This window comes from Ambystoma mexicanum, chromosome 7p (assembly GCF_040938575.1).
Source record: "Ambystoma mexicanum isolate Mex_15411 chromosome 7p, UKY_AmexF1_1, whole genome shotgun sequence".
Lineage (NCBI taxonomy): Eukaryota > Metazoa > Chordata > Amphibia > Caudata > Ambystomatidae > Ambystoma > Ambystoma mexicanum.
Window position 1 is genome coordinate 571,935,066 of NC_090939.1, and position 26,249 is coordinate 571,961,314.

At 47.5% G+C, this 26,249-nt stretch overlaps 1 protein-coding gene across 1 annotated transcript in view; it reads right to left on the minus strand.

Moving 5' to 3' along the window:
* Window positions 1-26,249, minus strand: part of TMEM131 (transmembrane protein 131) — a 2,512,175-nt gene that overhangs the window by 59,048 nt on the left and 2,426,878 nt on the right. The window contains exon 40 of the mRNA XM_069636582.1: window positions 5,265-5,428. Coding sequence (XP_069492683.1) covers window positions 5,265-5,428 — 164 coding nt within the window. The remainder of the gene's footprint in view (window positions 1-5,264; window positions 5,429-26,249) is intronic.

Below are 26,249 nucleotides of genomic sequence, written 5' to 3' on the forward strand. Positions count from 1 at the left end.
ATCGAGGTTGCCTGGATAACGCATCAGCCACTACATTATCTTTGCTGTGCACATGCTCTACCACAAATTCAAGATCCGGTAATCCATCTGGAAATCCTCCTCGACACTCCATTTAAGCCTTTTCTGTCAAAAACTGCCACCAAGGTCTTGTGGAGAGTTCGAACAGTAAACTTCCTACCATTCAACTTTACCTTATATTTGTTTATGGCCAAAAAAAAAAACACCAAAGCTTCTTGTTCAATAACTGAATAGAGTATTTCTACCCCCTTTAGTGCTCTAGAGGCATATGCTATGGTGTGTAAACCTCTTGCATCAGTAGTACACAATGGACAGTACGCACAATCTCTCAAACCTTGTAACAGCGTTGACTTGGTAATGTTCTTTTTTATCCTGACAAACGCCTCTTCACATCTCTCATTCCAGTCAAACCTCACCCATTTTCTTTTAAGCTTTCTCATATTTAGCGTTTTATTGGCCAGGCTTTTAACAAAGTTCACATAATATTCTATCATGCCCAGAAAGGGTGATACTTCCGCCTTGTTTCCCAGTGATGATATCTCCACAATGGCCTTCACTGTGCTCAAATTGGACGAACTCCATCTCCCGATACACTATAGCCTGAATAATACATTTTTGGCACACCATATTTGCCCTTTTCTGACATCAGAGTCATACCAGCAATGTCCAACTTCTTCAATACCTGCTTTAGTCTGGCATCATGCTCTTCTCTGTCTTTCCCCCACACTAAAATGTGATTCTGGTAGAATTTTACACCACTTTCCCTACCCAAAATGTTGTGCATCACACGTTGAAAAACACTGGCAAATGATATCAGCCCAAATGGCCTTCTGACACATTTGATCAAACCAACATGCACGATAAAGGTGCGAATATCATGGGAAGCAGAATGCATTTGAATCTGGTGACAGGAAGATTTGAGGTCCAACAACGAATACACTTTGGAACCACTCAAATCTGTAATCATCTTGCCAATCTTAGGTAAGGGAAATCTTTCAGTAACAAATTGAAGAGACATGGCTAGTGGTTGTGGAGGCTTCCTGTCCTCTAGGGGCTGTTATAGATGTGGGAGTGGTCAACATTTTGCAAGGCATTGAGGAATTCCCATCCCACCTTCGTTGCCAGTATAATGAAGCTGGCAAGCAACAGGTATGAAATATTCTTTATCATCTTATCAGCTTCAAGGCTGCAGTTTTTCCAATCTTCTAACTTCCTCTAAAGTCATATGATAACTTTCTCATTGAAGCATCATGAGGTTCCTTGATGTCACCAGATGCTGTAAGGTTCCATTGATAAGAACACAACTATGTGCACTGTAAGACTTTTAACTATGTACACTATATAACACGCAGCTCGCTGCCTGGTCAATTGTCACCCTCCTCCCTCCCCTCCAAGCTCCGATTCCTAAATTGCTGCCGCAATACCTTCCATCTCATTGAGCCTCTTATATCAGGGCTAAATAAATCCCAAGCCACTATCACAGGCAGACTCCGGGCATAGGGAAGCTTATAAAGGGATCTCCAACTCTAGGTAATTCCTGGGGTCTCCACAAGGGCTTCCCACCAACCTTCAATGGCTTACCCTCCAGGTCTTCTCCATCATTTCAACTCATTCTCGGGGGCCCCCAGGACCACGTCACCACCTCGGGGCCCTGTGCCGCACTCACTCAAGTTGACCTGCCCTGGCACCGCCCTCGCCCTGCACGCAGGACCAATGGGGACAGCATGTGGGTCTGAGGCATTGGCAGGGGAGTGGGGAACTACCTGCTGCGCTCCCAGGTGGGCGCTAGCCTACGTAGGCATCAAGAGTCCCAATGAAGCGGAGGGGAGAGCCAACCCCTCTGCTTCACTCACTCCACTTTATGCGCTGCTCCTCTGTCGTATCGTGCCCTGTGCGCTGACCCCTTACGGGTCTACCCTCTGCCACCTTCTCCCAACGTTCAACCTAGGCAGAATCCTGCTAGTGCTCCGAAAGGCTCCACAGAGCGGCAGTTCTCTCCACAGCGAACCCTGTGGCCTGATCAACCTCTTCTGGCTCTTCCTTCCAGGGGCCATGTCGAGTGTTAGTTTCCTGGGGCTGCATTCTCCAGGCAGCATTGCTATCAGGGCTGTCCCAGAGTTTCCCATAATACACAGGGGCTGGAGTGGGGATTGCAAGCCCGTGGTTTAACACACACAGTGATTATGGGATTGAAAGCGTGGCAACAACATTTATTTAAATAAGATTACTCTTTACCTACCTGGAGAAGGACCCCTGGGACACCACTTTCTGGTAATCTATGTCCTAACAAAATAATAGAAATCCCTGTTTGGGGGCTAGAAGCATGATCAGTATTTTTTTGGTTTGTTCTATCTTTAATGCATATATGCAGTTTTCGGGAGACATGGCATGCTATATAGCTGGGTCTATTTGCTATAGCACAAAACTATCTTGTAGAGGGTATTGCACGCAGTCTCTTTTCCATAGAGCCATACCCAGGTGCTAGAGCAGGGGGTCCAGGTTTGATAGTTAATTTTCTTTGAGGGACTCCGGCTGTTAGCCAACTTTTATTCTCAGTCTTTAAAGCAGGATGACACATTGAACATGTCTTCATGTCAGGTTGACTAGGGGTTGGCATGAAGTGTCCTCCCCTGAACTCATCCGCCTGGCCAGGTGGCAAAGGGCCAAAAGGACAAAGAAAAAAGACATGTGGTACACATGGAAAAAAAAGGGACAAGATTGCTGGTTGGACCGAGGTTTAGGAATAGGGCTATGCAAGATCAGAGTTGAGGAATGGAAAATGGATATGAGATGAAGAGGCAATATCTATGGATATCAGTAAGGCAGAGGACAGGGCAGGTGTATTTTGGCTTTTCTAATCAGATACATAATATTTGAATTAAATGAATATAAACCCCTGGGGATAATGTATAGTGAAATCAGTTAACCTGCCACTTCCAGCTATTGGTCTCTGATCACCACTGACAAAAGAATACCAAGTTGTTTCTTTTTTAAAGATGGACAAAACCCAGGTGTTTGAAATAAAAAAATAACTATACATTTGAGGCTCATGAACATTGGTATGCATGAAGAATAAACAGCAAACCAGACATCCTTTGTGTTAGGCAGAAACCTGTGCAGTTTCCTCTGGGACCACTGCAAAAGATTTAGGACTACAGGTGTTTGGCAGTAAACCCACTTGGTAGCAGTCTGTACCACACAGATTCACTTGGTAGCTGTGGCTGAGCAGTCAGACTTCCCTCAAGAAGAGTTAGGCAGTATACAGAGTATTCAGAATAGGTCAGGAGCACACAATAGAACAAGTAAACACTGACCAGAGCTTGGTGTAAAAGAGATAACATTACTTATTTAAAACCACATCTAGAAAAACACACAGGCACTAATAGTAAGCAATTCAAAAACACGGTCACTAAAAGATATACACTCCCTTAAAAGAATATTAGACAAGTCGTAAGTAAAGCCCCACTTATTTTCAGACAGCGGTGAGCGCTTAACATAGATGGCACTCTCATAGTTCGTTTTTAAAAAGGGAGAGAAAAGAAGAGAACAAGTTGAAACAGATCCCAACGCTTTTACGAGAACATAACAAGAGAGGAGGCAAAGTAAAACCGTGAATTCAGAGTCAGTAGGCTGGATCCGCTTTAAGAGGATCGAAACGAAATGTGTCCAAGGTCACACGGTTGCAGTGCACAAAAGTCTTGAAAGGGTTCAAAAAGGAGTTGGACCAAAGAAAGGGACCAGTTAGAGGGTCAAGGCGGCCAGCCCAGTCCAGAAGGTTAAGGAGTTATTATTACCTTGAAGCAATCTTTAGAAAGGGAGGCCTGGCGGACACGGTACCTTAAAGTGGTGAGAACGCTCCAGCGGGGGCAGTTGTTCCTGGCAGCGGGTGCAAGTCGGTGCTTCGTCCGGGGGAAGAGAGGATCTCATCGTGGAGGAAGACAGGGGCCCATTGCACTGCCAGGGAAGAAACCAGCCGCGGAGTTTCTCAGGTACAAGGAGCGGTCCGTTGATTCGCGGTTCAGTGGTGAGTGGCTATCCGGCTGCCGGGGTGCTTGGCACGGGCAGTTCGATCACAAACCGGGCCGGGGTGCGAAGAAAGAAGGGAAAACTGGTTGTGCCCACCAGTCAGGAGAAGAAGCCTCTCCAGCCGGGAGATCTTCTCTGTCATCGGGAAGTGGTGAGTCGGTTCTGCAGGGCTCCACCGGTGGTGTCGTCGTGGTAGGTTGGCTCAGCTTCTCCCTCGTCTGATTCTCAGGTCCTGTGGCGACTTCTGAGGTTCCAGTCCCCAAAGCCCTGCTTTTATGCAGAAAACCCCCATTCACTCAGCCTAGCTGTCAATCAAACATGCTAAGTGGTGAGCCGGCCGGCTCACCACTTGGGCCAATCACACAAGAGTGCGACCTGAGTTCCAAGGTAACTCGGTCCAGGGTGCCTAAACCCCCTCCCACACACCCTGTGGTACCCAGACAGAGTGGCACCACTTTTGGAGGCGTCTGTGGAGAAGCCCGCCAAAAAGTGGAACAAAGGGCTCGACTTGGGTTGGAGTCACAGAAGAGAACACAAACGCCATTTTAGAATCGAGTCTTGGCAAAAAATACCAACCGGAGAATTAATATTAATTAAATAAACCGGCGGTATGTTCGAGGCTATGAGAATTAAATAATTAAAGTTGGTAGCCCGAACAATGGGAAAATCCCATAGGAAAATATTCGCAGTCGAATATAAAAAGTAGTTTCCACTGCCACCAGCCAAAACTCGATCAGGGGGGACAGAGACGTGCCCCCTAGACTAACAGACCCCGGGGCAATCGAACTGCCCCGACCAGGACGTCCACAATATGATGGTTTGTACTGGTTTCTGTTAATAATTTGGGACTAGTAAAGCCAATGGTGACTTTACATGCCCTGGGAGACAGTAGTCAGTCCCAGGGTATGGAGTCTATGGTGGGGTGTCACTATGACACCCCTGTGTTACTGCACGGAGGGTGCTGTGTAACACACATAGGAAAAACACATGAGACCCTACATTTACATCCAAGGCAAGGAATTAAACATTTTCTTATTCTTAAAGGTAAAGTAGGATGCTTGCATAAAGAATTGAATGTTTCTTGGGTAACTTAACTGCCGTTTCTTTCATGGTGAGATTCATGTACTATTATTTTGTAAAAGAGGAAAACTATTATTCATTCAACATTTCAGGCCAAAATGAAAGAAGCAATAGATTAGAAGCCCGTCTTCTGTACTTACAGCAGTTGCATGAGTTGGGGATCCTGAGCTTGTTGACCACGAGGGTAGAGAATCTGTGGCTGGACATTGCCATATGGATGAGGCAATATTACTGGGTTCATTCCAATTTCTCTGAGAATCTTCAGTATATGAAGAATGTGCAAGTCCAAGTTTGCTAAAAACCTCTGCAAAGTAAAACAGTATGTTGAAAATGGGATATAATGACTGAAACAGGCATGCACTGCTAACAGACACCAAACAAAAAGGAGGAAATCAGTCAACTGATAACCAATGCACGCGTCTTAATAAATCACAAAGCCTTACCATTAACATTTAAGTAGCTTTTTTAAAAATCTTTGCCACAAACTATAGGCAATGGAGATGATGGCATTAGGTGGTTAGCATGACAAAATATGCTGGGTGAGAGCAGGTGAAAGGTAGAAACAGCAGCAGGTCTGTCTCGGACATCTCCAAGGGATATAATAATTAATATATTTCTAGACGGAGATGGTGTCTACGCGTGAACTGTATCTATCAAAAGAATGAAACCTGGAGGATGCAAAGGAATTAAAAGGTCGTGAAAGTAAAAAAAAAAAACACACTGGATATATTTTCAAGATATTGGATAGTGAGGGCTCTGTGGTGTAAGGTTTGTGTCAAAAGTGATTTATGGGGGTGTGCTGCTTCATATTCAATTCATACCTACACCAGGACTGCCTCCCATAACCTTGAATATGTACAACACACACACGCCTCTACCTCATAAAAAATACTTTAATGCAGAGAAAAAAAAGAACATTATGCTTTTCTAGTAGACTTGAATATTTCTGAACATAATGTATTTGATTCTTATAGCCAATGAAACAGTTGCCCTCTAATTGATGGGTGAGGCAACAGAAAGAAACATGTAATCAATACTGTAAGGGGTGACCTTTAGGTTTTAGAAGGGAGGTGGGAGAAGAACAAGTTACATTCTTACCTGGTAACGTTCTTTCGATGGGATGGTCCGACGACGTATTCCATTTCTATGACAGGTAATGTCCACAGCTGTGCTGCTTCAGAAAATCTTTGGCGTCTGCGTCCTGCATCGATGATGTCGATGCGCCGTCCCCGAGGACCTCCTCCGACGGCCGACGTCACCCGATGTGATAGGTAGGACGCACGACGCCCATAGCATCAGTTATAGTTTTTTCCCAGAACGTGTGCCACCAGATTTCTGCCAGTCAGACACACAAGGCCTTGCGGAACGCAAGCTGCAATCGCAAAAGAAATTCTTCAGCGGGGAAGGCAGTGAGGGAGCGATATGGAATACGTTGTCGGACCATCCCATCGAAAGAACGTTACCAGGTAAGAAAGCAACTTGTTCTTCGAGGGGATTGGGTCCTCTGACGTATTCCATATCTATGACAGATTCCCAAAGCAGTACCAAGTAAGGTGGTGGGAAAGAATTTAGAATACAAATTTAGCATGCACAATCAAATTGCGGAATAGAGAACTGCCTTGCCAAAGGCCTATCTTGCCCTCTGATGGAACCGAGGGAATAGTGACGTACAAAAGTATGTACTGAAGCCCAGGTGGCTGCATCACAGATGTGACGAATAGGAACTCCCCTCTGCAGGGCAGTAGACGCAGCCACTCCTCTGGTAGAATGGGCCCGCAAGCCAGCCGGAGGGTCCTTACCCGCCAAGCGGTAACACTCGGAGATAGCCAAAATAATCCAACGAGACAAAGTCTGTTTCGTCACAGCTTGTCCCAAATGCTTTCCAGCGTAACCAATGAAAAGTTGATCGTCCACTCTGACCCGGGACATGCGCGAAATATAAAAGCTCAACGTTCTCCGAGGATCAAGCTTATGGAGCCTCTCCTCTTCCTTACCAGGATGTGGAGGAGGATAGAACGCCGGAAGAACAACCTTCTGGCTCAAATGAAATTCCGAAACCACCTTCGGAAGAAAAGAAGGACGAACTCTAAGGACAACCCTGTCCTTGTCAAACACAGTGAAGGGTGGCTTAACTGAAAGTGCCTGTAACTCACTCACTCTGCGAGCGGAAGTAACCGCAACCAAAAACACAGTTTTCAGAGTTAACAGCCACAAAGGGCAAGAATGTAAAGGCTCAAACGGAGCACCCATAAGAAACTTAAGAACAAGGTTCAAATCCCAACCTGGCACCAGAAAAGGTGACGGAAGGAACACATTAGTGAGCCCTTTCAAAAACTGCGAAATTAAAAGATTTTTAAAATAGGAACACTCTTCTGACGAGCGCTTAAATATGGACAGCGCCGCCAGGTAACCTTTAATGGTCCCCACTTGCAAGCCCCTGTGGGCCAAAGAAAGCAAAAAAAGACAGAACCACGGGAATGTCACATTCAAAAGGATCCACATTCTGAACTCTGCACCAGTCGCAGAACTTTCTCTAACGGCAACGGTACAGAGACTTAGTTACCGGCCGCCGGGCCGAGAGCAACACCTTCATTACATCTTCAGGGAGGTCCCAATCCTTATACCTCAACCTTTCGGATTCCAAGCGTGAAGATTGAGGGATCTGACCTCTGGATGGAGAACCTGACCCCCCTCCCGTGAGAGCAGATCGTCTCGGTAGGGAAGACGACGTGGAGGGCAGATGGACTGCCCCACGGACGTGTCGAGCGCTGCTCCGATGTACTGGAGCCGCTGCGTTGGTGTCAAATGGGACTTCTTTAAATTGAGGGAGATGCCCAGCCTGTGAAGGGAGTGGCAGGTGACGGACAGATGATCCAGGACTTGCTCGGGAGAGCTCCCCTGATCAACCAATCGTCCAGGTAGGGGTAGACATGAATCCCCCCTTTCCTGAGATGCGCTGCCACCACCACCATGAGCTTGGTGAAAACCCTCGGGCGGAGGTCAATCCGAACGGCAGGACCCGAAACTGAAAGTGCGAGTCGCCAACCGCGAACCTCAGGTACTTCTTGTGCTTGGGACGGATCGGCACATGGAAGTAAGCATCCTTGAGGTCGAGAGACACCAACCAGTCCTGAAGTTGAAGGGCCTGGAGGACTTGAGAAAGAGTCACCATCTTGAACTAGTCCTTCCTGAGGAGTTTGTTCAAACCGTGCAAGTCCATGATGGGTCTCAATCCCCCGTATTTCTTCGATATCAAAAAATAAGGGGAATACCATCCCTTGTTCCTCTCCGCTACAGGCACCAGTTCTATGGCGCCTTTCTCCAGCAGGGCTTGAATTTCCTGCGCAAGGAGCGGATCCGGACTCTTCAAAGAGAGGCTCCCTGGTGGATTGTCGTGAGGCCTCTGCCGAAAAGGAAGACAGTAGCCGTGGGTTATGATCTCCAGAACCCACACATTCGAAGTAATGGCTTGCCACTCTACAAGATGCTGCGCCAGCCTTCCCCCAACCGGCGAACCATGGGACCTGGCCTCATGACTGAGTGGCAGCGGCTGCGGCGTTGCCTGCGGGCAAAGAGGCAACTGCCCGAGCGGCCTTGGCACCTCGAGTACCTTTGTTTCCACCTCTGGCACTCTTACGATGGCCTCTTTGACTGCTAGCTCCCCTCCCTTTACTGAAGGACGAGTAATAGCGAAAGGAACCTCCCCTCCATTGCTGTCCCCTAGGACGAAAAGGCGGAGGTTGGCGAACTGCAGTGCCCAACGACTTCGCTGCAGCTTTGGAGGTCTGCAACCTCTCAAGGCTCTCGTCAGCCTTGCTGCCAAAAAGGTGTTCACCGTCAAAAGGCATGTTGAGGAGCAGGGACTGCACATCAGGAGCGAACCCAGACTTCTGCAACCACGCAAACCTGCGCATTACGGTGCTCGCCGCCATGGACCGGCTGACACAATCCGCCAAGTCCAAACTTGGACTGAACGGCCTCACACATAGCATCCTTGCCATCCTGAATCATAGCAAGGAAACCATCCCATTCGTCCCCTTCGGGAATATGATCAGCCGCTAATGCAACACAGTTCCACAGAGGGTGTGTGAAACGAGACAAGGCACATATGGAGTTGGCCGCCTGAAGCGCCATACCCCCGAAGAAAACACTTTCTTCGCCCAGCCGTCAAAACTTTTGTCGTCCCTATCCGGAGGGATGGTAGGATACGACGCCTGCTTTGCCGGGGCCACAGCCGCCTGCACCACCAAACTCTCCGGGGTGGGGTGCCTAGACAAGTAGCAGGGGTCGCTACTGGCTGGATGGTATTTTCGCAACAAAGACTTGCCCACTGCCGGGAGACTCTCCGGAGCAGTCCAAGCCGCCACCACCCTTCTCTGCAGAGCCATTTGAAAGTGGTTGGACCGAGATCAAGGATGTCCGTGAGATCATCCTGAACGAACTCCCCTGGGGGGGCTGACCAACCCAAGTACTCGGTAACCCGAGACATAAGGCGCTGATATGATGAATCGGCATGAGTGCCAGGCTCCGGCCGACAAAACTCCACCTCCGGAGAAGTGTCCAGTCCACTGGCATTATGCAGCGACTGCCTCAGGTCATCAAACTGGCTATGGCCCGAGATAAGGTCATCTGGAACCGGAACCAGGCCGCCATCAGAGCCTTCATCACCCTCTGAAATGTACTCCAGGCGGGAAGAGGAAGACCTCTGTGGACCAAAGCAGTGCCGGACCTTAGCCATAGCCTTTCTAGGGGCAAACCCCGTGCCATGGGGCCCCTCCGACACCACCGCCTCGAAAGGCGTCGAGGACGCCGAACGAGTCGGCGTCGACAGAAAAGGCGTTGAGGGCGCCGAACGAGTCGGCGCCGGCGTCGCCAGAAAAGGCTTCAACGTCGAGCGAATCGGCGTCGGCGTCAGCTGCAGCGCCGCCAGCGTCGACACAGTCCTCGAAGCCGGAGCTCCGAGCGTGTCTCTCGACAACCTAGGTGCCGACGGCATCGACGACCCCCTCGGAGGCAGAGCATCGAGAGAAATCGTCGACGACCTCGGCGCCACAGGCGTCAATGTTTTCTTCGAAGACTGCACAGGATCACACGGTCTCGAGCGCGTCAAGGACCGGGACCTGGCACGGGCATGGCGGGAACGGCTACCCTTGTCCGAGCGGGACCTCTCCCGCGAGCCGTGCCGACCACCCGAGCCCGAAGGCGTACGAGCGGTGTCTCTCGACCGGTGCCGACCGACCCCACTCGGAGGCGCGGACGGCCCGGTGCCCTGCGATTCAAGAATCGCTAGCATCTGCTTCCCGAAGGAAGCCCATTCCTCCAGATTCGCTTGCATGGAGGGATAAGCGACCCGCCGACGGGCGGAGTCCTCGGAAGAGGACGGGGAAGGCGACCTATGCCGGCGCTTCCGGGAATGCCTCGAAGAGGCGGAGGAGTGGCGAGACCGACTCCTGGAAGGAGACCCACTGGACTTCTGACGATGACGCGGAGAGTCGCCCCTCGAGTCATCCGTTGAAAGCCCCGCAGACCTCGACTTCCGAGGCTTAGACACCCGGCCTACCGACAGCTTCTTCTTGCGTTCCTGCAAGGCCTTTGCCGTGAGCGACTGGCAGTCGACACAGTCGTCCGTATCGTGGGCCTCCCCGAGGCACCAGAGGCAGGCGTCGTGCGAGTCTGTGACCAACATCTTGGACCCACAGTCCCTGCAGTTCTTGAAGCCCGGACGCGGGGTTGAAGATGAGAAAGACATCGCCACGAGCAGGTCTTCACAATAAACCGAACAGGTTCAACGAACCGAGAATAGAAAACAGCAAACTCCAACGGGTCGAGGCGTACCGAGATTCATGAAGCGAACACGTTCGCGGAAAAAACGGAACTGAGGCTATGCGCGTCGTGCGTCCTACTTCTCACATCGGGTGACGTCGGCCGTCAGAGGAGGTCCTCGGGGACGGCGCATCGACGCAGGACGCAGACGTCAAAGATTTTCCGAAACAGCACAGCTGTGGACATTATCTGTCATAGATATGGAATACGTCGGAGGACCCAATCCCCTCGAAAGGGGAGTTAGTGAGAGCAGAGGCGAGGTGGAAATCCTAAAATCATAAGTATGGATTCAGATCTACCTCTGTGTGTGTGCTGGGAAGCAAGTTGAACATGTGGATTTTGGATTAGCATATGTGCCCATGTGTGATGCGCCATTGCATAGTAAAGATTAATCTTGTACGCAAGGGTAGGTGTGCAGATGTAAAATGGAAAGGCGACAGAACATGTGAGAGTGGCTAGTCTTTGTTGCAAAAGTAAGGTGGCAGAGGGTGTAAAAAGACTGGGATGGTTAGCCAAAGGAGAGTTTAGCTAGATCATTTGAAGCCAATGAACAAACATTGGGGGTCGTTACAAGTTTGCCGGTCCTGAAACAACGGTACCAGTAAGCTTGCCGGTACAGTTGCTTCCGAACCGGCAAACTACGAGTTCTGCGAGCGAGTCCCTTTCAGCCTGCCAGTTCTGACATGGCGGGCGGAACGGCACCCGCACACAGGCCTCGACAGATGCACCGGCACCATTTGTGAATGGTGCCGGTGCAATGGGGAGTAATATTTTCCGGCACCCGGCAATGGGGAATTACCGGGACCGCCAGGGCTGTAATGCCCCGGTAATTCCCCATTGCCGGGCGTCGGATAAAAATGACTCAGTCGGCAGCCATGCCAGTATTTACCGTCATGGCTACCACCAGAGTCATAATGAGGCCCATTAAGACTGAAGTTAGGGAGCGTTCCTAATTTTCTTATGTCACAAATCTATGAAGAAATAAACTTCCACTTAGGCAAAACCAAAATAAGAATAAGCATTCCAAGTTACAAGCCTCAAAAACCTTTCAACAATTCCAAGGAGAGGTATAACAAAATTACCAAACACAAAGACACCACAGTGAAAGAGTGAACAAAGATGCTGGAATAAATTTAACAAAGATTACAGTGTTTAGGATTTGCAATTTTGAAAATGCGAGCAACAAACTAAGGAAAGGCAACTAATTACAACAGAGAAAGGGTCGATACCTCCAAAAAGAGTACCATATGAAGATCAGAAACTTAAATAGAGAAATATACTGAGGGGGTAAAGTTGCCAAAGTTTCCAATGGCAAGGCGGAGATTAAAGAATGTTTCAGAGGTGTCCAAGAGATGGGACCTCATCGGATACCAGGAATATATAATAGAGAGAAAGAGGTCACATACCCTGTTTTTTCCACAAATAGTGGGTACAAGAACACAATACTGAGGCACAAGACAATATCCACAACATGAGATGCAAACATGCAGAGGGTGTACAGTTTCTATTACAAGGATGAATATTGAAAAAACCTACAATGTTGGCATCAGGCAAGAATTACATACAGATCTGAGTATGCCGATCTTTAACCATAAGGATAATAGGAAAAAAAGATCTTGAATTTCTACTCAAGCCAATTACATATTTAGAGGAGCAGGTTCTAGAAAAGGGCTTAACATTCGTTCCAACTAAAAAGATCCTATTCAAACCAGAATCTTCAAAAGGCAAAATAGTCAAGAGCAAATTCCTTGCCTCTCAGTAACGTTCTTTCTGATGGAAGTTCCTCCCACGGATTCCTCATCTATGATATCCATCTCCCAGTGCCAGCTGCTCTTCAGAAATTTTTTCTGCTGACAGGAGAAGCAGCACGGCTCGTGTCAATTTCGCCCAAAGCCTCTACGTGCTTCGAGTCGGACATTACGTTGGGGCCAATATATATAGAGGCGCTTTGCCCCGTAACCTCAGTTCCACCCTTTTTACTTAGCACTCCGACACTGAGGGACCGCAGAACTAAGGTGTACTCGTTACCCCAAGAGGGGCATGTAGGGTTGGCGATGAGGAATCCTTGGGAGGAACATCCATCAGAAAGAACACTACAGAGCGGCAAGTAATTTGTTCTTCTAATGGACTCCTTCCTACCACAGAATTCCTGATCTAGGATGGACTCCAAGGCAATACATGGCCCTGGAGGAGGGAGGGTAACAAGACCACCACCTAAACTAGAACATTTTGAAGTACAGCCCTGCTGAAAAAGAGCGTCCTGACCAGACATAGAATCCAAGCAGTAATACTTAGCAAACATGTACAGGGAAGCCCATGTAGCTGCTTGGCAAATATCCGGAACAGGCAGTCTACATTGCAGAGCTGAGGTGGCTGGCAACCCTCTGGTGGAGTGTCTACATTGCAGAGCTGAGGTGGCGGCAACCCTCTGGTGGAGTGAGCCTAGAGACTCTCAGGAACCTCCTTGCCAGCGTGATCATAACATTCCAAGATGTAGAGAACGATACACCGAGACAGGGTCTATTCTGTGACGGTCCTGCCTGCACAGGCTCCCGCGTAACCAATGAAAAGCTGGCCATTAGCCCTGCTATTCTGTGTCCAAGAGGCGTAGAACTTGGAACCGTTACTCTGCCTTGGAAGGGTGAGGAGGAGACAAGAAGACAGGTAGATGGATCTTTTGAGACAGATGGAAATCAGAGACCACCTTCAGAAGGAAGGAAACAAACTCCCTGGAGAAAACCAAGTGGAGCTGATTAACAGACAGAGCCTGGAGCTCACTTCCTCCCTCACCCATCTAGCAGAAGTAATTTATTCTGTATTTATTTATTTATTGCGTATTATAATACAACTTTTAACACAAAATCAAAATTCATCACAATTCATTACAATACAATATCACTTTTAAACGAGTGCATTATTATTAATCGGTCAATCAATCAGCCTCGTAACAAAAACTTCAACCTAAAACTTCACTAAGTCAAAAATCCACTGAACATACCTTTATAAAAGCTAAAATACAAATAGATGGGCACAATTCATTACAATTTAAGATCCTCCGGCACAATTCTTGTTCAGTAGGCATAAAGTTCAAGGATAAAGTGTGAGCCTTGATAGTCCACCGGCTGGGGCACTGTACACACAAGTGCTTTAAAGTCTCCATTTGCTTGTGGCAGTGAATACAAAGTCTCTGGTTCCTAGGCATGTTCTTTCGTCGACCTAGAACTTCTTCTGTTAGCACTAGATTTAGTCTAAATCTTAAAATTTGAGACTTAAAGTGCCTTGATGGGCGCATTTTCAAATATGAAGAGACAGTATTAAAACATTTAACTACCCAGACAAAATGATCTCCAAAGCATTGACGTTGCATTAGAGATTCTCTTAGAATAACCCACGCATGTCTGGATAGTTTTGTCATGATCAATTTGGGCGTGACTCCCAGTTCTTCCAAAGATGCTCCTATTGTTTGTAGTGTTTTTAAGCACTCAGCGTCCCAATCTACTAAGACTTTACATGAACCTTTAATCCATAAGGCATTCAAAGCAGTCATAAATTGATGCAGCCGGGGGGCCAACATACTTGCAAACATCTGCAGCTTCCCCCAGTCATTCAAGGTCTGGATAGGGAGTTGACCTAGTTCATAAAGTATCCCCACTAATGGGACTGGCTGGGGTAGACGCAGGAGCCCTCGCCAAATTAGTCCTTCCAATTTAGGCCAGTCAATTCGTACACTCCTTGTTTGGGCTCCATATATTAATTTCGGCACCATTTGTTGCTTATACAGTTTTAAAACTGGAAGGATCGAAAATCTCCCAAATTTAGCATCAAAGGAACACAACTTAACCAATGCTCCCAAGACATTACCCTTAAGACCCACCAAGAGCTCAGGACCGTCTAGATTGCCATAAACAGGCGTCCCCAAATATGTAAACTTGTCGACAACCTCAAGGCTACCAGTTTTTGATTTCCAGGGAAACATTTTACCTTTTTTCCTGCCCCCTTTAAACACCAAAACCTTCGATTTCATTGTTTTGATCGACAATTCCAGATTGTCAAGGAACTCTTCTACTGCACTCAAAGCTCTTTGTAAACCAATTGGAGTCAAATCGCAAATCACAATATCATCCGCATATAATAGGTATTAAATAATCAATTCACCCAACCTTGGAGGATTTGTTCTGACTTCCTTTAAATGGCCCAGTAATCCCAATATATAAAAACAAAAAAGGAAGGGGGACAACACACCCCTGGCGTAGACCCCTGTTAGTCTCAATCCATGATGTGTAATCTCCAAAGGCATCAAGCCTAACCCTAATTCCTGTACCCACATGCATTGCCTCAAGTATCCCCACCAGAGGAGGTGGGCAACCCCTTTCGTGCAACTTTCTCCATAGCAAGGCCCTATTTTAATATCCAGGAAAGCAAAGAAAAACGGTCAGACTTGGGTTTTTGCTTGCTGTGCGAGCAGGTCCAACACAAGGCTGTTTAGAGCCGTACCCATGCCTGGTTTAAAGCCCATCTAGTAGGGATCCAGGGAGTTAGACTCACATGCCCATTGTTGGAGCTCTTTAAGCATCATTTTAGAAAACATTTTGTTTGAGGCGTACAAGAGTGATATGGGCCTATAAAACAAAGGGGACGACCTATCGCCACTTTTAAAAATCAAAATTATGGTGGCCGAAGACCAGGTTTCAGGGAACGCTTTGTTGACAGAATACTTGCAAATAAGTCTGCCAATAATTTAGACCAAACAGCCAAATTTGCTTTAAATGTCAAATCCGAGAGGCCATCAGGGCCCGGAGCATTATATTGCTAGCTCCTTTTTATCAATAAAGTGATGTCCTCCAGATCCCACTTAAGTGCCCCCTTCCACCCGGCCTGCGACCATACAAGAGGCCTATTATGCCCCGGTTTCATGTATAGATTAGTGAAATGCTTGACCCAAGTTTCCTCCAGAATTGAATGGAACTGCAAGAAGCCATCTCTGCCTTGAGGCAGAATTAAATGCCAGAATGTACTCAAGCTATTCCCTGACAAACAAGCCAGCATCTTTTCGGCGTTGTTAATATACAGCATAAATTGCCTCCCCTTCGCCCAGTTTCTGTAAACTTGTCTTACCCTACGGACCTCCTCTTTATAACCAACTGGGGAGGTCTTCTTTAACCTCCTCACCTCCCTACGCATTTGTTTCTTTCGTGCCTGGATTTCTAAATCAACACCATGAGTACTACCGATTTTATGTGCCCGGTTCTTCAAAACTTTATCCGTAGAAAGGCTACCCAAAACCTCCCGTACTGTAGAGGAGCAACCTTCGGGAGAACATAAGAAGGCCAGCCTCTCTACAGACAGGCCAGCAATCTCCTCGTCAAAAGCCCTTGCGAGATTTGGTGCCCATCTTAACTCACAATTTCTAGGATTTTGTTCTAGTGCAAGGTGCATGTTATTCTCCTTTTTTTGGGGAAGAGTAATAGTGTTAGGGAGAATTCTCATAAATGGCTGATTCCCCTTACCAAATGAGTCCCTCAGCAGCTTTGCTGGATTTCTAGGGTTTATTTTTTTCACCTGGTAAGAGTGTGAGCCTTTTTCCCACTCTTACATGTGTTTTGCTGTGTGTGTTTTTACCAATGGTGTGATCTTGGGCTCTGGAGCCTCACCTACTCCATGAGCATCATTTTTCTATGCGTTACACAGCACCCTCAGTGCAGTGAGACAGGGTTGTCTTTCAGACTTCCCACTGACTCAATTTTTCTGGGACTGACTACTGTCTTCCAGAAACATGTAAAGTTGCCATTAACTTTATGTAGTCTCTTTAAACCAGAGACCCAGTACACCCATCTTACATGGAGTATTGGAAAGGGTTAATTCTGATCCCTTTTTGTCCATTTCTCTTGGAGCACTGTTTCGCTCCCTTTTCATCAAGACTTGGCTGGTGGCAGTGGTAACTACCCTATGTTTCATACCACGGTTATATTAAATAACCATGGTATTGTTTTAGGCTATTTTATTAGCCTCGAACATAAACCTGCTTGACCAAATATATTTTATTTCGGCTCCGGCGGCTTTATTCACTATTTCTTTTTGTTAAAGTCTTTCTCGTGTTTTACTCTGTGCGCCAAACCAGGTTTGGTCCCTTTGTTCGCCGTCTTTTCGCGGGCTTCTGCACAGAAGCCCTCCTTAAGGCGCCTGAAAGTCTGGGTAGGCAGGATGTGAGGGAGGGGTCTTAGGACCCCTGCCATGGGTTCTCTTGGTAACCCAAGTCACACTCCTGTTTGATTGGCTGGATGACGGTCCTTGCCAGGACAGCCACCCTGCTGTGTGATTGACAGCCAGGCTGTGTGAATGGGGGAAAACTGCATAAAAAGCAGGTCTCTGGGACTGGATAGGCAGAGTCGTCACTGGAACGAAAGAACCAATGAGGAGCTGACAGAAGAGGACCCCTATAACGACTGAACCGCCCGGTGAAGCCCTGCTGCAGGTCCAAATCTTCAGAATCCGACGACAGAGAAGATCCTCCAGGAATCTTCTTCCCTTGAGCTGGTGGGACCAACCAGTTCGCCCAAACTTCAAGCCAGGACCCCTCCTCTGGTCGGATTCGCTGTACAAAGCTACAGTGGGCCGGATAGCCAGGAAGGTCGGACCCTGCTTGGGTTTTAAGGAGCGCACCTTTTATTCGTTGTTTCGCCCTGCTGCTGGTTTCTTCCCTGGGTAGTGCAGGACACTCCAGTCTTCCTACTTCTCATCATTCTGACAGTCGCTTCAGGAAATGTGAGCCTGCAGGAACTACCAGGAACGTCCGCCTCAGCTACAGCTTCTTCTCCGTTTTAAGGTACTGTGCAAATGTGGTTGTTCGTTTCATTCAACCGCAGTGGAAGTGTTTGAAATCTTTCTCCAATCCGAGGGCTTGTCCTGCTCTTCTCTTTGAACTAACTTTTCTGCCAACCAACCTCATCCAGAACCCGTGGCACAAAATTTACCGCGAACTACCCTGAACCGTGTGATCTTGAGCAAAAGACTTTTGACCCATTGACTTTGGCCCTAAGCCCTTTCTACCCGATTCTAGCACTGTAGTTCCTCTTGCTCAATTGCCCTGAGTACTTACCTGTTGGTGTGGTTCAATTTCTATTAACTTTGTCTTTCCCTCCCTTTTAAATTGCTGGAGTGCCATTTTGCTCCCACTTCATTTTGTGAGCTTAACTTGTCTGGAACTTATTGGGAGTGGTGTGGTGTATTAAGATTGTGATTTTTAAAACTGCTTATCTTAGTGAAATGTTATATAACTAAAGAGTAAATAAATTTATATTCCTTAACTTGTAAACCTTGAGTCATATTTATTTGAATCATAGTAATTGCTGTCCTTTGTGTAACTATTTGATACTGCTCACTTGCTCTTGAGATAAGTCTGGCTGCTCAGCCATCACTACCACTTTTACTGTGTAGTACAGGCTTGTACCAAAGGTGAATTTGTACTGTCACTTGTAGTCTTAATTGTATGTGGTGTTCCCAAAGGGTACTGCATATAATTCTGCCTAACAAATACTATACACCAATAGAGAATGGTCACTCAAATCCAAAGGTTTTACTTCCAGGGATCCCCCCTCAGTGCCAAATCAGAAGAAACAAACACAATCTAGTGTTGTCTTCCATGGCCCGTTCTAGATTTTCCACCGGACTCTCACACTTTTCCTGTAAGAAGGGGTGAGTTTACACCATCATCCGTACAGAAGATTTTGTGATTACTACTCATATATGGCAGATTGCAGTATCCTGATTATACTTACCTTAAAATGACAGTTTCATCTCTAGTTTGCACCACGATATGTGCTACTTGTTAGTCTTTAGCATATTTACATTTTTCTCTGTAGAGTCACCAGCTCCAGCCACCTAATAAACAACTTTGGACTAATCCTCCACACTTAAGGGTACAACTATTGGAATTTTGACAAAAAACCGATGGGGCACCAATGAGAGGTAGGGACCCTTTCAGTTATAAAAACCACAAATCTTCGTGATTATTGATATTGGAGAACATTGCACTAAAACTATTCCCATTTTCTGTAATTTTCTCACTAGAGGGAAGCAGATAGCTCAGAAGAATTTTTGATCTTGAACATATGAACTTTACAGTTGAGAACATTGAATACTTTGCTCCTGAAGAAGGGAAATTTCTTCCCGAAACGCGTTGAGCCATTGGAACAGTAGTTAGGCCTCTACCTAATATGTGTATTTTATTTGTTGGAAGACATGCCTATATATGACTATCAACAATTGGTAATATTGCTGAATATAGACTAGCATGTATCAATAAATTGGATATTTGTTTGATGAAATCGATAACCAAGTGATTACATGATTATTATTTGTACAGATTAAGAAAGCATCTAAGAAATCATTATCTAATTACCTATATAAATAACTCCATTTGTGGTAAATTAGCCCTATACTTTAACTAAAACTGGATTTACCCTTTTCCTGCCTTAACATCAGTTTCAACTATATTAATACAAATAGATTATCGAAGTAAATCTCAATGATTATTACACAACCATATGTCTCAATTCACTGATTGCCTTTGGCATTGACCCGAGTGTGTAGGGGACGCGAGTGATCCACAACCTGTGGACACTTCCTTTCCGTTGTTTTGTACCACTTCCTAGTGTCAAGGTAGTGTTTTTCTCCTCTGCACCTCATCAAATATCTATCAGTCATACAGAATCTTTTGATAAAACCTGGTGTGCAGACTGTGTTCACATTTTCTCTTTCCATGGGCCGTTCTGCCATGAGAAATTAGGGGGATATCACCCTGAACGTTCCCATTCACAATTGACAAGTCCCGTGCTTTCAGTTCTTGATTGACTCCGATACCCCTAGAATGTGACCCCTTACCAACACACCTTCTGTTCGGCACCAAATACCAACGGTCGTCCAAGCAGTTCGCATTGAAATCGCCTAATACTATCAGAGAGGCACCTTCTTCCGTGAATTTCCCCAGTAATGAGAAGGAAAGTGCCGTCAAGGCCTTGTCCAATTGTTCTTTAACTGGGCTTAAACAAACATTTACCAAGAGGCATTTACTAGATAACCCATCCATCACCTCCTGCCAGACCAGCAGCACCACCAACATATCTGGTCTGTCCAATTCAATTCTTTGGAAGGACACCGAATGGGAACCTTTAATAGCTGTCAGAAGACCACCATAAGGCCTTCCCTTATCGCCCTGCAAGGCCTTACTGTATAATACTTTGAAACACTCGATACTTGGTGGGTCCTGGAGTAGTGTTTCTTGCAAACACACTAGATCTAAGGACACAAAATGATCTTGGTTAGTTAAAATGTTCTTGAAACCTCTAGAGTTCCAAGAAACTAGTGTCCAGTTAGACCATCATGTATAGTGTGTTTCCCTACGTTCTTCCACCCATCTTTTACTATCCCTTGGGGCCAAGCTCCATTGGCCGTCCTGTATGAGGGATCCTGCGTATAACCCCTTGAGCTATTATGTATCCAACTATTGCATATTAGATGAGGCTCGCACCCACTTATCCTTATCTAGATAAATTGGTGGCAGTCTCGAAATTGAGGGCCCTTCTTCAATAACTTCAAAACCCAAAGTTAAAAAACGCTCCTTTTCTGCCATAATTACCTCTTGGTAATATAAGACCTAAAATGCAGCTTTACTGTGTCTAAGGAATCCTCACGTACAAATTCCACAGTCATAATATCATCTGAGGTCAAAAGTCTTAAATTTGCGATTTCATGCATCAGAGAGAGGGTGTAATGCCTATTAAGAGGGTATCTGTTTGAGCTCGCAAAAACCTGGCTTAAATAAATACCCATCTGTTCATTTACCGGCATATCCTTTTTTGGGGACAATTTATGTTGTTGAGGATCCCTGGCATTAAATCTCACCCCAGTCGGTGCCTGTCCACACTCAGAGGTAGTATCAATTCTCAAACGTTGACTCTTTGGTTGACCAGTGCATGCTTCCTCCAATGTTTTAGAAGGAGGTACCGGCATGTCCAACTGGATCTTTCCAGAGGCATAAACCCCCACTGAATCCGTCATTACAACTGGTTTCGAGACTATTGCATAACATTTTTCCTTAGAGGCTTGCCCTCTTTGCCCCGAAATCGGTCGGCCCTTACATATTGATTTTAAGTTTGTCGGCCCCACCAAAGATGCCACTCCACCCTCCCTCAATAAGCAACATTTCCCTACCCCTTAGCCCAAGGGATTCTCTGAATTTATAAACTCTACTCTGCACCGGGGTCCTCCTGAAGAACCAAATGGCCTCAAGATACCCCTTCACTGTACCAATCTGTAGGCACGTCCTGGCCAAAGACAGAAGAAATTCCATCACAGAGGAAGTGGATCAAGTAAAAGGGAATGACGAAGATCAGCAGCAATGCATAGAGCAGGTCAACATCTCATTCAACCGTCTGTGCATGCCCAGAGCACCCAGATGAGAAGATTCCCTGGAGCAGAACCACCTGCACTTCCTTTTTACACTGGAAGCAAAGCGATTCATCTGGCAGAGCTCCCATTCTGGGGAGGTTGAAGACTACCTCATCAGTGCATCCACTAGAGTGTTCTCCTTGCCGGACAGACGGGCCGCAGTGAGGGACATGCTGTTCTCCAGAACCCAGAACCACCATTGCATTGCTTTTCTGTACAGTGGCAAGGAGCCCACCCTACGCCTCTTGTTGAGTTAATGCCTGGCTGCAGTATTGCCTGTGAGGACTTCTACCGTCTTGCCATTCACAGAAGCAACCAGTGGCAGCCTGATCGCCCTCAGCTCCAGCAGAATGATGTGCTCCCTGTAACACCGATTAGAACCATAGTCGACTCACCATCAGATCCTGTAGGTGAGCGCCCCAGACCTTCAGGCAGGCATCTGTGACTAGGGTCACTTGTGGCCAGGGATGCCTGAAAAGAGACTGCTACAGGAGGATGCCCTTCACAGTCCACCACTGCAGGTCTCGGGACAATCTCTCCAAGCCCAGAAGGTAGTCTGACGTCCGTTCCTGATACACACCATTGTGAGCTCAGAAGCCACTGAACTGACCTAATGCGCAGGTTGGAAGATCAGAAGGAGCACATGGGCGCTGTATAGACATGTTGACTATATCGCTTATTTAACATAAAAGGTTTAAGTTACTTATCTATAAATATTGTTCTCCAGCATGGGTCTGGTAGGTATGGATTCACATGCTCATGAATATTCCCAGTTGTCAGATTGGGAATCCTTGGCAAAAGAAAGAACAGTTTCACTTTAAAACTGTATTTCTGCTCTAAACCAATCACTGTCCTCTGGGTCATACTGCCGCCATCCAATGACCGTCCTCTCCCTAAGCTCCGCCCCTGGTGGCCATCTTCAGATTTAGTTAACACGTAAAGAGGCCGTATGAACCAGGAAGAGCCACAGGCGGGAGGGTTTGCATGTGTATCCATGCCAGACCCATGCTGGAGAACAATAGTTACAGGTAAGTAACTTAGACCTTCTCCAGCATGTGGTCTGGCATGGATTCACATGCTCCTGAATAACGAATACACAGCAGTACATATACACAACCACAGGAGGTGGCAATGTTCAACAGAAGCAATAACACACTCACCTCTGGAACAGACTCACCTCAAATGAACAGGTTGCATAGAACTGCTTGGCCTCTCCCTGGAATCACTGTCGACACAGTAGAACCTCATGAAGATGTGTGTGGACCTCTACGTAGCAGCCCTGCAAATGTCGAGCAGGGGCACACCAGAGAGAAACGCCATTGTTGCACCGATGGATCTGGTGGAGTGGGCTCTAGTTCGGCCTGGCAGTAGCCTGTTCGCCAGTCGATGACAGTGCATGATGCAGTCGGAGCGCCACCTGGAGATGGAAGCGTTCGATAAAGCTTTCATGTGATTTACAGGCCCAAAGTTGACGAACTACTAAGAAGTGTTCGGAAAATTCTTCGTACGTGCCACGTAGAACTTCAAGGCACGAGCAACGTCCAGAGAATACAAGGCCCTCTCCACTGGCGACGACGGATTCGGGAAGAAGACCGGGAACACCAAAGGTTCGCTGAGGTGGAATTCTGATGGCACCTTTGGCATAAAGGTGGGGTGTGTACATAGTACCACTTTTGAAGCGTGGAAAAACAATAAAGGCTGCTTGCACGACAGGATCTGGATCTCCCCGACCCTCCTGACCGAGGTGATAGCCACAAGGAAAGCAGTCTTCCACAAAAGGAACTTCAGCATGACTTGATGCATAGGTTCACAAGGAGCTCCCATGAGCTTAGTCAGTACTACATTGAGTTACCAAGCCAGGGCTGGAGCCTTCACTGGCGGAAAAGTCCTGAAAAGCCCCTTGAGGAACTCTTTGACAAGTCTGTGCGACAACAGGGAGGGTCTACCCGGAGACCTGGTGTACTGGGATATGGAAGCGAGGTGCACCTTGATAGAGGTGTGTGGAAAGGAACGCAAATAGGGTAGAAGTTGATGGGCCGTGACCCGCAGAGGTGTAATCTTCTGAGTCCGGCACCACACGGAGGAGCGCTTCCATTTATGGTTGTAGCATTTGAACGTTGACTAGGAACTCGCTCTGGCCAGGACCTCCTTGCATTCCGCTGATAAAGCATAACCAACACACTCTAGGGCTGCCTGAGCCATGCCCTCAGGTTCAACAGAATCATCCTTCCCTCTACGATGAGAAGGTCTGGGAACAGCGGTACAGGGCCACTGACAGATGCAACAGGTCCGGGTACCGGGTACCAGATCTGTCACGGCCATGTTGGAGCGACGAGTATTATCTTGCAGTGGTACTGCCCGAGTGTGTTGATCACACGTAGCATGAGTGGTAACAGAGGAAAAGCGTACAGGAACTGTACCTTCCACGGAAACAAGAACGTGTCCCTCATGCTACTCGGCTGAGCGAACTTCTGGCACTTGGTGTTCGCCTCCGTAGCGAAGAGATCGATCTGCAGTTTGCCCCATTTGTCAAACAGAAGGTCTCCCTGGTCCTGGTGAAGCGCCCATTCAGGGCAGGAAAGTAACTTCCTGCTGAGCGAGTACGCAATGGTGTTCTTGATGCCCACCAGGTGAAAAGGGACGTGGAACATGCCCTGCCGAATGGCCCAGAGCCACAGACCCTGGGCTTCCTAGGAGGGTGCCGGTGAGCAGGACCCCCGCTTGCTTCCAGATGTAAAACATGGTGGTGAAGTTGTCTGTTAAGATCCTCACCACCCTCCCCTTCAGCGACGGCAGAAAAGACTTGAGGGCCCAGAATACACCCCAAAGCTCCTGGATGTTGATGTGGAGGCCCTTTTCCTCCGGTTGGCAGAGGCCTCCGTCGTGTAACTGTTCGGTGTGGGCTCCCCATCCTTGTAGAGAGGCATCCTTGGTGACTGTCTCCTGGTAAGGCAGAACCTGAAACGGAGTCCCCTGGACGAGATGCAGTCTTACACCCCAAAACTGTATCGCCCGAAGGAACTCCTTGTTGAGTGATATCTTGTCTGCAAAGGTTTCCAATACTTGCACGTCGGCTCGACGGAGGCCCTCGAGGACAGCGTATCGACGCAGCACGCAGACGCCGAAAAATTTCAGAAGCAGCACAACAGCTGTAGTGATTACCCGTCAGATGTGGAATACGTCACCGGAACATCCCATCGAAAGAACTTTACCAGGTGAGAAAGTAACTTGTTCTTCTTCTGGGGGAACGGAACAGACACCGCTACACACTGAGACACTGGTTACTCCACCCCATCATGAAACATGCAGGGACACACAAACTAACTCTCTTTGAAAAATACCTGACCTCCGACCCTGGGGACAGGCGGGTGGTGGCGTCTATATACGCGCAACTAAAATCGAGCGAGGATCCGCCCCCAAGGCCTTACATGAAAAGTTGTCTACGGGGAACACAATTGAGGAGACTGAGTGGTCAAACATTCCCAAACTCACCAGATCCCTCCAAATAAGGGAGATCTGGGTTAAAATGCTTTTCCAGTGGCATTTAACGCCAAGAAGACTCCACAAAATGTACCCCAGTGAATCGAGCTACTGTTGGAGGGACTGCGGAATAGAGGTAACGTGGAGCCATATCTGGTGGGACTGCCCCAAAATAGACAAATATTGGGGGGCATACAGGATGCGGGTGAAGGGCAGAGGTAATAGAGGCTTGGCAGTGATCGGCCTCGATGGGACCTTGGAGGAACTCCCCACAAAACCTGATCACAAAGTATACGTCCTCATGATAATGAAGGGTGCACTAGCACTTGCGGCAAAAATGGAAGTCCAAGGACCCCCCGTTGGAACATGAATGGGTTGCGAAAATATGGAACTTTGCAGCCCTAGAGTGGCTCACATACTCCCTCCAGGGGGAACACAGAGCATTTCGCACAGACTGGTCGAGGGTACTGGACTTCGTTCAAGCGGGACCGAGGGGAGCCTGGTGTCAAGGGAAAATACACCTCCTAGGCACAGTAGGATAGCCCCAGACAGAGCTAAGAGCACGGTAGCTACCCAAAAGACCGAGCAGAAGGGCCAAACACTGCATCAACCCCAGACACTGAGGAGCAGACCGCTTCAAGAAGACACCCTTTGCCTATGGGCCTTTGTCGGAACGAGGGGGTGGGGTCGAGAGGGGAGCTCATTCATGGTTGAAAAGTTATGATTGAAAATGCAAATAAAAAAAGATGAGGTCCCTGAGGTGAAAGGCAAGTCGACCACTTGAAACTGAAGTAACCGAAGAAGATGACCAGAGACGCCTCCAGACTCTTTGCAACACTGTGAAGCGACCACTGTTTTCTATGCGACAGAGGGGCTCCGAAGAGGACGGCTCCTTCCCTTTGGCTGGTGGGAGCAACCAGCCCAGAGACGAACTACAATCTGAGCCATCTCCTGAGGTTCTGTGTCTCTCCAGAGGCGCAGACCGCGAATACCAGGAGACCTCCGATCCAATTCAAGTGCATCATCAGAGACACAATCCCACAATACCACTCATCCTAGTCCCCTCACCCGAATGCAGGAATCGCAGAAGATGGACCTGGTGAATAGTGTCCTTTGTTGGTGCTGCAGAAAAAGCACCAAAACTGTAGAATGACCAGGCGATATGTGGAGATATAGGCCCGTTCGAAGATGCTTGTTCACTCGGGGGTCTAATTGGGAGATTTGTTCTTGTCCTGATCTTTCCCAGCTGCGGGGCATTTGAGGAGAGGCTGGTATCCCCCCTTCTTGGGCCTTTTGGGTCTTACTGTGGACCATTACCAAGGTCTGCAACTGTTTTGTTGAGGGTCCGATGGGCAAGCTTGCGTCTGGCGTTCATC